General features: G+C 40.2%; 1 protein-coding gene across 2 annotated transcripts in view; it reads left to right on the top strand.

Annotated features, from left to right (window-relative positions):
• CCDC170 (coiled-coil domain containing 170) overlaps window positions 1–12,728 on the top strand; it is an 84,283-nt gene that overhangs the window by 20,449 nt on the left and 51,106 nt on the right. For both annotated transcript variants that reach the window (XM_042446900.1, XM_042446901.1), the window contains exon 2: window positions 9,528–9,659. In XM_042446900.1, coding sequence (XP_042302834.1) covers window positions 9,528–9,659 — 132 coding nt within the window. The remainder of the gene's footprint in view (window positions 1–9,527; window positions 9,660–12,728) is intronic.

The raw sequence follows: 12,728 nt of genomic DNA, 5'->3' as shown, positions 1-12,728 counted from the left end.
TGGTCATGCAATAATAATAATAATAATAATAATAATAATAATAATAATAATTGGCAAGGAGAGTGCACATTCTTTCAGCCTCAGAGGCAGGGCATGACAAACCTCTCTCCAGATCTCTTAAGGTGATGCTAAGGCAAACCTACTTTTATTTTGCTTTTTAATATATATATATATACACACACACACACACACACACACACACACAGCGGAGCCTCCGCATACGCGGTCTTTTTATAGGTGGCTAAGAGCATAGGCGCTCAAAGCCGCTGGCATGCATGGAGCGGAAGGGGCGGTGCGTCCCATTCAATTGAATGGGCGTGCGCACCCGTTGTGCCTCCTGCGCCGCCGCGCCGCCACGCACAAGCCCCATTGGAAACAATGGGGCTTGAGCATAGGTGGACTTTTTTATACGCGGAGGGATCCGGAACGGATCCCCCGCGTATAATAAGGTTCCACTGTATATATATATATATTTGGCAAGGAGAGTTCAAAATATCCATGAATAAGAGTGTGTGATGCATCCAAAAAGAGCATGGCATAAAGGGCAGAATGTCTTATCTACCACCAGCACACAAAATGCCTCCCCTTTTGTTCTCTTTTGTTTTTCAAAGTGAAGCTGTGAGTGAGCAAAGATGGGGGGTGGGAAATCACCCTAACAAAGGAAATAGTCTCTGGTAAAACCCAGGATGAATGGTAGCTTTTCTTACGCAAAATACCCCAAATCCCGGCCATTGTCAGCTAAAAGTTTCGTCTCTTCACTTCATTTGGAAATGATTAAAAATCAAAATTCTTACTCATGATCGAGAAGTGATCAGAATTTCTTCTCTATAAAATGCTTTCGAAATTTTCGAATTAGACATATTTCTACTAATTTTCGAATTTTGGAGAATATTCTTTACATCTCTACTCCTAAATTCCTTTCACACAACGTCTTATTAAGCCAGGTGCCCCCCATCCTATATGTATGCATTTCACTTTTCTGCCCTAAGTGCAGTACCTTACATTTCTCCATGTTGAAATTCATTTTGTTACCTTTGGCCCCGCTTTCTAATCTATTAAGGTCATTTTGAATTTTGACCCTTTCCTCTACTCCTCCTAATTTGGTGTCATCTGCAAATTTGATACGCATGCCACCTATTCTTTCATCCAAGTCGCTGATAAAGATGTTGATAAGCATTGGGCCCAGGACAGAACCCTGGGGCACTCCACTGGCTACATCTCTCCAGGATGAAGAGGAGCCATTGCTGAGCACTCTTTGGGTTCAGTTAACCAACCAATTACAAATGCTTTTAACAGTTGCGTTGTCTGCCCACATTTTATTAGCTTGTTTGCAAGAATGTCATGGGGAACCTTGTCTGAGGGCTTACTGAAATCAAGAAATCAAAGGGACGTACATTGGATGTTTGCCCCTTTGATCGGCTACGTAGTTGCATGTGTGATGGTTTCCTCGTACAGGGCATCAGTACATCAGTGTGCAAGTGGTATTTTGGCAAAGCACAATCCCCATACATGGCCCCTTCACCCCAGTTCATCCCATGTTCCCCTGTTGAACTGTCTGGTTTGTGTATGTTGTAATTTCATCCATTGGAATAGTTGAACTTTATTTTATTTATTTATTTGCTTGCTTGCTTGCTTGCTTTGCTGCAGCCTCACACTGGCACAAGGCTGTTTATATGCAGGCATGAACATGCACATTTTCTGAGCTAAGCTGGAGTATCCTGGCTTTTTTGGGGGGGGGGGCTCTGGTTTTTAGCCCCAGGGCACAGCTACCTTTCAGTTTTCTCCTACTTTCAAGTTGTGCAACATATAAATGCCCTGCCTTCAAAGCAAGTGGAAGCCACTTTATTTTGCTCATCTGTTTCACCCCTCAGTCAAGGAAGCCAGGGTGCTGAATTTGCAAGATCTGAGCAGGACTGTTGATGACAAGGTGACAAGGTGGTCTCTCATTCATAGTGTTGCCATAAGTAAAAGTTGACTTGTCCGCAGTTAACAATTTGCTAGAGAGCTCTAGTGCCTCGCTAAGGATTCAATAGGATGATGCCAATATATTAGGTGGAACTTTCTGACAGTAAGAGCTGTTTGACAGTGGAACACACTCCCTAGGAGCATGGTGGGGTCTCCTTCCTTGAAGGTCTTTAAACAGAGACTGGATGGCCATCTGTCAGGAATGCTTTGATTATCATTTCCTACATGGCAGGAGGTTGGACTGGATGGCCTTGTGATTTCTTCCAACTATTATTATTATCAACCTTTATTTAGAAAGCGCTGTAAATTTACACAGCGCTGTACATACAATCTTTCTAATTAGATGGTTCCCTGCCCTCAGACTTACAAACTAAAAAGACACGACACAAAAGGAGAAGGGAGTGGTGGTGGGGAAGGGGATGAGATCCAGCAGTCTTCTCTACCTCCAAGGCCTGGACCAAGGCAGATGGACTGGAGGGAGGACTTGGCTTCTTGGAGCTAGCCTGCCTCTCTATCCCTCAAGATGGTGGCTGAAGGGAGGGCTACAGTTTTATGATTCTATGAAATGTATAGGGCCCCAGGTGAATAGTTAAATACAAGGCTTGTGTAAAAAATATTGGAAGGGATAATTATCGTTATGGGATGCTTATGACTTTTGCAGGCTAGATCATAAACAGCTATAGAAATATAACTGTACCTGTAATTCATATAGCTATAATTTATTAAAATCAATGTATTATCCAAAGGATGTTAAAAAATTTGAGCTACATTTCAGTAATGAGACTCATCCCACCAGGTTTCAGTTATGCCTATTATATCATATTTGCTTTGCAGTGCTAAGAGTTCAAGTTCATCCTGTTTATTTGCCATGCTCCCATGGGTTCTTGTGCTATTTTTTTCCTCCTACTGTTGGGTTCTTGTTTTACTTTAAACAATTTTAAAGTTTGTTATTTTAATAATTAAATATAATATCATTCGATTTTTGCGTAACAGTGAACTTTCTTGTTTAGACTTAATTGATCACTTTGTTGGGATAATTTTTGCGGGGGGGGGGGGGGGGTTGGTCCATTTTTTTACTATTTTTAATAATGCTAATTTAATTGTTTTAAACTAATACATTAATAGTAAAGAACTGATTTTGTAACTGAGGGCCCAAACAGATAGGCCAAAGTAAAGCTGCTTTGGGTCACTTTGGAGGTATGCTATTTAAATGATGCATGTGTCCTAAGAGGCTGGAAGGACTGGAGAATGGCTTTTTAGGATTGGAGCATGGCTTTGGTGTGGCTTCTGGCCTCTTAGGATGCATGCATCATTTAAACAGCATGTCTCCAAAATGATTCAAAGCAGCTTTATTTTGGCCTGTCTGTTCAGGCCCATAGTTGATAATTTTTTCTCAATTTTCAAAAGAGAATGAATTTAATTTAAACAATTTCATGTTAACATGTGAGCACTAACTCCAATGTTTCTTATCTCTGAGTGTAAGCAAATAAAACCAACATACATTCACACAGACCTGTTAACAATCCCCTTATTTATGACAAAAGGTGAATGAAGCTCTTCAAGATAAATTTGGATTTTTTCTTGGATGTTGCTTTGCTGTTATTTGAACTGTACACAAAAATTATTCCCAGATTTCTCTCACCATTTAATCATAGTTACACTGTTTATACTTTCATGCTAGGGTTAACTACAGTTCTGTTCCTAAAACAGGCTATGCTTAATTTTATTCAAAGAAACCGTGGAACACATGCTCAGACATGTTGGAAGCTTGTCTCAGAAGAAATAGCTTTGATTTGTCTCAGTTTCCCACTTCCACATTTTTGCTTCATTTAAGAGAATTAGGATTTTGGGGATAAGTATTACCAGTTGTCAGGGACGTAGCCAAGGGGGGGGGGGTTCTTGGGGTCTGGACCCCCCTTCCATTAGAAAAATGAATGGGGTGTGCTGCTGCGCCTCCACACCCAAGCCCCATTATAATGGTGGCACTTAGTCTGGACCCCCCCCTTCCTAAAATCCTAGCTACATCCCTGCAGTTGTTCTCAGAGAATGGAAAGAATAGTCAGGATTCTGACACTGCAGAATTGAGCAAGAGAAACATATGACCGCACAAAAGGCCCTCCAAAATTCTGGTTGCAGTCAATTATAACAAAAGAAATCCAAAACATGTAGAGTATGTATGTATTTTAAATTTTTATTTTAGTTCTTCATTTTCCTGGAACATCTGCTAGCGTGTGATTTCAATTAAATAGCAATAAATATCAACATAAAGCAATAATTCTGAGAAACTGTTTTAATTGTATTCTGGCTTTGATAGTTTTGTATTGCTTTTTAAATGTTTTTGTTTTGTGTACGCCTCAAGGAACATATGTTAATTATCCAGTTATATAAAAAAACCTAAGTGGGTATATGGTATATTCTGAGTAATACTTATAAAATTAGGGTTGCTATATCTCAGGGCCTAGCACCAAATCTCTAGTTTTCATGGATCATCTACAGGTAAAAGACAAGGGTGCAAATTCTAAGGTATTGATTGGCTCAGCTTCAGGCAAGAGGAAAAGGCTGTGTGCAAATCTCCCAACTCAACAGCAGCTATAATTTGCAAGGCTTAACTGATTTCTTGCTCCAACTTGCAAATACTCTCCAGAGAACTATGCATTTACCTAGTTAGCTTGATCCATCCCTCCCAGCCCTTGTAGTGCCAGGACTCACCCTCCACTCTACTCTGCATCCACCTTTTGGTAATGGTAATTGTATCTTATCCCATTTCCCTGAATAAATGGAAAGGAAGGATCCCTTTATTTAATCTTGATCTGGGAGCAGCCCATTTATCTAAGATTTCTGTCTTAATTTATAAATAGGAAAGTATGTATTTGTTTGTATATGCATGCATGCATGCACAGACATATACATATATGTATGTATTTCAATGACAAAGTAACAGTAAGTGTGGTTGGTGCTTAATGCATAATGCTTAATGATATCACCAGGGACCATCCTTAGGTTTCAGGTTTGGAATGCAATGGCTTGGACAATCCTCACCTTAGTGTTCATCTTTGTCCCATTGCTTGATTACTGCACAACACTCTTATAGTGATGCTATTCCACTTTTACTGCTCTGGCTGCTTCCTGTTGCATTCTGAGGGTTGTAGTTCAGTGAGGCCTAAGAGCTCTGGCTGAGAATTCTAAATGCCATTCCCTAAACTGCAAATCCCAGATTGCACCCTCCAAAATACTGCCAGAGCAGTAAAAGTGGAATAGCTGCACTATATTAGTATAGTGTGCTAATGTATAGCTGTCCTTCCCAATCCATCATCTTCTAATTTCCTGACTATAATCTCTGTTCTGATCAATGTTTATCCAAGGTATGGGAAGTCTTTGACTATCAAATATAGTGATACTTCCATTTTTTTGAGAACATTCCATAGCTTTTTGTGAAATATACAACTAAAGGTTTTGCTATAGTTCACAGTTGTACAAATCCTTATTGTACAATTTATATTTATTTACTTCATTTATATACCTCCTTTCTCCCAGAAGGGATCCAATACAGCTCATAATGTTACTCCTTCTCTATTCCTGTTCAGTCTGTTTCTCTGAAATAGGTTATACCCCTCTATTCTTGTTGTTGTTGTGGGCTTTCAAGTTGTTTCTGTCTTATGGTGAGCCTAAGGCAACCCTATCATGGGTTTTTCTTGGCAAGATTTGTTCAGAGGAGGTTTGCCACTGCCTTCCCCTGAGGCTGAGAGAATGTGACTTGCCCAGAGTCACTCCTCTATTACTACATTCCAGTAATGAGACTCATCACACCAGGTTTCAGTGATTCCTATTATATCATATTTGCTGTGCTGTGCTAAGAGTTCAAGTTCATCCTGTTTATTTCCCATGTTCCCACTGTTGGGTTCTTGGGCTATTTTTCCTTTCCCACTTGGTTTTTGTGCTGTTTGCCTTGTTCTCTGTATAACCTTTGGGCTGTTGTCTCCAGCACTTGATGTACTCCTGACCTCGAGAAGACTGTTTTCCTCTCCCACATCCCCCTGATCAGATCTTTCAGACTCCTATCTAAAATGTTCCTACCTACTGCTGTGAGGTGCAACTCACTTGTCTGAAGCCCACCTCCATGAAACCATATTGTTCCTGGCAGCACCATCTGCAGCATCTCTACTATTCTTCTCTCTCTTCCTGGGCTGTGCACATCCACTGGAAGGACAGATGAAATAACTACCTGTGCATCCAGACCCTTCAGCTTCCTATTCAGAGCCTCATAATCCCTTATTATACCCTTAAGGCTATGCCTTGCAGTATAATTGGTTTTCATATGGGCCAAAAGGAAGAGAGTCAGTGGACTTGGCGAGTCTTGTCATCCTCTCTGTTACATTGTTTGCCCCAGGAAAACCGTACAGCTCTCGAGACATCTTGTCAAGTGCACAAACTACTGATTCTGTATCCCTCAGCAAGGAATCCCTTACTACCCCTGCACACATCCTCTGAGGTTTGATAGAAGCCATTCCATGTGCTGAACCTCCCAAGGTCTCATGCACATTCTCTGAGGACTGCTATTCTTCTTGCTACCCCTCGTCATCAGTGATAAGGGGCAGATCTTCAAATTGATTGTGCAGCTCCAAACTGACACAATGATCCCTGGTCCTTCTACTTCTATGTCTCACATTCCTCTCAACTGTCAGCCTCATGTGTATGGGAGCTGACATCCTCCCTAGGGACATCCCCTTTGGGTTCCTTGAACAGGACCATATTCTCTGCTCTGTCCAAGAAATCCTCATGCTCCCCGGCCTGATCTAACCAAGCCTTCACCTACCATGCTGACCGGCAATGTCTCACTATCCACTCTGGAATAGCTGCCTGATCTGGTGATACTTCTGCTTTAGGCCAGCCCAGCCACTTGCCACTTCCACAGCCAAGCAATTGGGTGCTTGAGAAGCAACAGCAACAGCTTGGACAGGACTTGGGAGAGAGTGGGAAGAGGAGATGATAGTAGCAGTGATGGCAGATGCAGGTACATGATGGAAACAGGAATAACCATGATAATGATTTCAAGAGAAGTCACTGCATTTAGGAGAAGAAGCAGCATGACGACCCTGGTTTTCATCTGTGAAATACTGGAGAGTATGTGTATGGAGGGTATGTGTATGTTCAGAGAGGATTTTGTGGGTTACATTCCAGTGGTGGGTGGTACCAGTCGTGGACCCACCACTAACATAGTCTGTCTTAAAGCTCTTACTGTCATTAACTAAGCCTTAGGAGGGACATTACAACCTTCAAAAATGGAAAAACAAAAATAAAAGCTTGGGAGACCTCTAAACAATGATATCATGGGGAAGGTGTATTAACCATCTGGAGAAGCCCATAGGGGTGGATTGGTACTCCAAAAAGGCTGAATCAAGCCTCAGGGCCTGAAGATCCCCAGTCCTATTTTAGCGGAACTTCATTGGCTTGAAACATAAACAAAATTTCAGTTAATTACCAGCTTTTCAAGACCTGTGCTGAACTTTGTAGTAATGTTTTATGTTCCATTGTAATACAAGCTGCTTTAAGAGGATTTACCCTATCAGATGGTATAAAAATTTATTTTATAAGTAAGCAAATATAATATTTTGTTGTTGTGTACCTTTAAATTGTTTCCAGCTTATGGCAAACCTAAAGCAAACTATCATGGGGTTTTCTGGGGCTGATAGAGTGTGACTCATTGAAGGCCACTCAGTGGGTTTTCATGGCTGAGCAAAGAACTGAACCCTGATCTTCAGAGCTTTAGTACAATGTTCAAACCACTACACCGCACGTGACTCTGAAGTACATGATAGCTTAGCGTTTTAAACACTCCTGTCATGGGCTTTTATGAGTTCATGGTTCATTTTGAATCATCTCATCATTTTCTCATAATGAGAAAATCCAAAATGCAACATAAACTTTACTTTTAACTAAAAGGCACCAACCCTTTTATAACTACCTGTGTAATTAATTAGCCTCGAAATTTGGTAAAGCAGACAATTATATCTTTCTGGATCTTTCTGATAATGGAAAGTGTGTTTAGCATAAAAGAAAACGCAACATTATTAATTCATTAACACACCATGTTTCAGACCAATCGCCCTTCCATGGAGGCATGTGGAACAGAATTCATAAATATCAGTAAAATACTACAAAAGGGGATATTCCCAACTGAGGTCTACTGAAGCCATGCACACTTTTCTTTGCCAAGAGAGTTCCAATGTTATGGGGCCATCAGAGAAAAGTTCTTCTCTGTGGTATTCACTAGTCTGATTTATATTGATGATATGCCAGGAAGCATGGGCTGTGAGACTGGATTCAGGGTGTAGGGTGGTTTGTAAGGATGGGGATGGGCTGCTGCCACACTGCAGAATTAATGCAGTTTGACACCTCTTTAACTGTAATGACCCCATCCTATGGAATCCTGGAATTTGTAGTCTTTTTGTGGCACCAGAGCTCTCTGACAGAGAAGGTCAAATATCTCACAAAATTACAAATCCCAGAATTCCACAGTATTGAGTGATGGCTGTTAAAGCAGTGTCAAACTGCATTAATTCTGAAGTGTAAATGTGGTCATGGCCTTTCAAATAGCTTGGACCCAGACAGAGAATCAAGGTTTTTAAAATAAAAACTCAGCATTCAAGCCCAGAAACAAATAGACATGCCAGATAATATGATTAGAATCTCAGTGACTGCATTCTGCACCATTTACATTTTCTGATTTTTCTTTAAAGGCAACCATACACAGATTGCATTAGAATAAGCTAGTCTAGATACAAGCAGTTCATGTGTAACTGAGGGTAAGTCTGTCCCCCTCCCCCAGGTTGGTTCATCATAGTTGAAAAACCAGCTAAAGCCAATGCACACCTCCACAGGTAGCACCAGGCCAGAATAACCCCTAGACTGTACATGTGGCTTTTGGGGAGGAATGCCATCCTGCCTAAAACCAGGTACAAAAATGCATCCAAATTGGCAGTATTTCCTGTCAAGAGCACTTTAGTCTTGTTTAGCTCCCCATATCAATCCTACAATTACCTCTAGAAATGTGTTAAGGTTTCCATTGTCTCCTTGGAAAACTAGTTTTGTCCATACAGTGATGACGTCTTAGCCCAAATGGTCCCTCACAGTAGTTTCATGAAGATACTGAAAAGTCTACTGGTCAAGATAGAGCACAAAAATAACCCAAAGACCATAAAATAGATCAAAAATTCTTTGGTACCATTTCTTGTGCCCATCTCTCCAAAAACAAACAGAACAGCCATGGCACTGCCTCCAAGTCTGAAAGGAGATACCATAGTCAGTGGTACCAAGGACCCCAAATTAATCCTGGAGAAGAAATAAGTGTTTCACTGTTCCATTCTTTCCCTGGTAAAGGTTATCCATAGTATTGTACAAACAAGGCGGTTTCCATCCTAGTTCTAAAGCTGTCCAAGTAATTATTGTCTCTTAACACAATAATGGAAAGGGTTTATTTCTGAAACTAAACAAAACAATAAAAATGAAAAATGAGTCTGAATTCTTTGCCTTTGATCCTGAGTATTTTCTTTTTCAAAAAACAGGGTATTCATAATTATTCCCTCTCGGATATCCCTGCCACTCGAGAACAGCTCTGCCACTATCGTAATGCAGCAGAAACAGCCCGCAGTGAACTTGCAGCACTCCTAGTAAAGTATGAATGTGCTCAGGCAGAGGTAAGGTTTGAAAAAGAAATTCCTTCTTGCTTGGAAGCACTTGCTAATCCACTCAAAGCATTCCATAGGCTAACTGAATGATACATGCTATTAGATACTCCATTTAAAAACACACTGGTCTTCAACTACCAGAGATTTTTGTTTGTTCCAGAGCTTCAGAACTTTACCGAAGTTCATATTGCTGCAGCTGCTTTACTCAGCTACTGATGTTCCTTCAATCCTGCTTAAATATATTAGACATGTAGTATCTGTATTCACAGTAAAATTGGAATAGGAGATTTCTGATGGATCATGTGCCACCATCAGTACTTCTTGGTAATAGATGCATACTTACCATAAATTTGCAAATGAGAAGACAATGTAGTTTTATTTAAAGATTTTATTTTTGATATGGCAGCTCCCCCCCCCCCCAACAGAAATGTTGCAGGTTGAATGTATCTGTACAACAACCCTGCTGACACTTGTATGAATATATATGACCTGCATGAGGTTGATGGTTAAAGTGGAGTCTTATCTGACTGAGGACAGAAAAAAGTTTAACTAGCAAATGAAAGGAAGGTGGTCTCTGGTCTTCAAGTCAGTCACCAGTAAAAATTATAGAAGTATTCTACTTAGTAATTCCCTGCAGGTATGTTGAATATTCCCTGTAGGTATGCTAGTCAGTCTGTACATTTGTTTAGGATTGGGATATTAGTACAGTGGGCCCTTGGTATCCACTGGGATTTGGTTCCAGGACCCTGATGTATATCAAAATCCATGGATACTCAACTCCCATTAAATACAGTGGCACAGTAAGGTAGTGTTCCATATATATAATGGCAAAATAAAGCTTTGTTTTTTGGAATTTATATATTTTAAAAATATTTTCAAAATGTGGATGCTTAAATCCGTGAATAAAAAATCCATGTATATGGAGGGCTAACTGTACTGCTTCAGTACCAACCATTTTACTTCTTTCCTGCGATCCTCCTCCTCATCTTCTCCTTGTTCTCCTTCTTCTATTTCTGCTTATTATGATAAGTGCCCATACACATACATACACACACACATATAATGCTTCTTATAGAGATACATTAGAATTTACTTGTTTTGCATCCTAAACATGTGAATGTTTAATTAGAAGTCTCACTGCATTCAGTGTAGTTATAAAATTATAAACTACATGAGGAGTGCCATGATTATATCCATCATACTACAGCTGTGAATCACAGACATGGCAAAATAGTACTGCATAAGACCATAGTCCTGCCACCTTTAAAATTTTATTCACTTTTTTGTTTTGTTTTTATTAGTGGACAGCCCATTGGTTCCTGGTAGGAGTGCTTTGGTTCATAAACTTTAACGCTGTAGAAAGAATAAATGCATTCAAGTGCTGGTTTTAGTTTGGTTTTTTTTTTTTTTTTTTGGTCTTGTTCTTTTATTGTGGGTGTAGATTCTTTTAAGAGGCATAGTTTACAAGCCATTAGATTTACTGCATGAATCATTAATAATGAATCATAAATATATTTGTTGTTGCCAGATTTTTGATCTGTTTAATTAACTTTTAAGTCTAAGGTGATTTTCTTTTTTTATTGCAACTTGTTAGCATGTTTAGTTCCCAGGATTTTGAAGAGAAAATGTAACACTTTGACATAAGGTGAACATTTGTTATTACATCTGAAGCTTTTCAGTCTCCTGTATTTATCCATTATACTAATTCTGTAGACAGTGCTTCTGTTATATATCTTGTACAAATAAATGTTTAACTGTTTAAATGCTACAGTGCAGATATTCTGTATATGTCTATTTTATATTCTCATGTTTAAACCCTTAACCTGAACTGAGTTTTTCTGCAGCTCACCCTGACCTTTGGCTCTTATTAAGTGAGTCTTGTTGTGTACAGATACATGCTGATAACCAGCAGTTCTTACTTATATCCATTGTTAAATATAAAGAAATGCTTCCTGAGCATAACATTAATGCTTCACTCCTGTACCTACTTTCCAAGGAGTAAACCCAATGAACGTGATGAGACTTAGATATGTGTTGGAATGTAACACTGTAATCTTTAATTCATTTTCCTAGGAGTAAGGAAATCTGGTTTCACTGAACTGAGTGGGACTTAACTTCAAGTTAAGCATATATAGCAGTGATGGGGCTCTTGCAGTTCTTCAGATATTGACTACAGTCCCCAGCATTCCTTATCTTTGGCTATATTAGCTAGATCAGCTGGAAATTGCAGTTTGACACCTCTTTATGTTTAGTATTTTAATGTAAGATTCAGAGACAGGAACTAGGACCCTGACATAGCCAAATCCTATATCAAAATTAAGAGGAAGTTGTACTAGCAGAAAACCTCAAAGACCTGGAACACTTACTAAGGAAGATCAAAGAAGAAAATGCAAAGGCAGGCTTAATGTTGAACATAAAGAAAACCAAAATAATGACCACTAAGGACCTTCACAACTTCAACCTAGACAATGAAGAAATAGAAATAGTAAAAGAATTCCCATATCTTGGAGCAAATATTACTAGAAATGGGGACTGTAGTCAGGAAATCAGAAAAAAATTAAGACTGGGGAGAGTCAGGGCCAGCTCATCCATATAGGCAACATAGGCAGTTGCATAGGGTGCAAAAAGTTTAGGGGTGGCACTCCGCTTGCTTGGAGCATGCATGCGCACAGCCCCAGGCAAGTGCCAGGGCACTCTTCGCTCTCCTCCTGGCTTTGCCGCTCAGGAGGAGAACGAAGGGTGCTTGCCTGGAGTGTGCGCGTGCACAGCGCCAAGCAAGCGCCAGGGCACCCTGCGTTCTTCTCCTGGCTTTGCTGCTCTTTGCAAAGAGCAAAGAGCAGCAAAGCCAGGAAGAGAGTGAAGGGCCCTTTTCCTGGCTTTGCTGCTCTTTGCTCCTTGCAGAGCCATGAGCAGCGCCAGGGGAGAGTGAAGGGCGCTTGCCTGGGGCTAAAGTGATGCAGATAGTTTTGTGTGATATTCATTTAGCCTTCTCTGTTGTGGTTGTTGCTCATGTGTGCCTCCAAGTCATTTCCAATTTATGGTGACCTCATCCTGGGGTTTTCTTGGCAAAATTTCTTC

This window comes from Sceloporus undulatus, chromosome 1, assembly GCF_019175285.1.
Source record: "Sceloporus undulatus isolate JIND9_A2432 ecotype Alabama chromosome 1, SceUnd_v1.1, whole genome shotgun sequence".
Lineage (NCBI taxonomy): Eukaryota > Metazoa > Chordata > Lepidosauria > Squamata > Phrynosomatidae > Sceloporus > Sceloporus undulatus.
The sequence above is the reverse complement of the archived record's forward strand: the minus strand, read 5'-3'. Positions and strand labels throughout refer to the sequence as shown.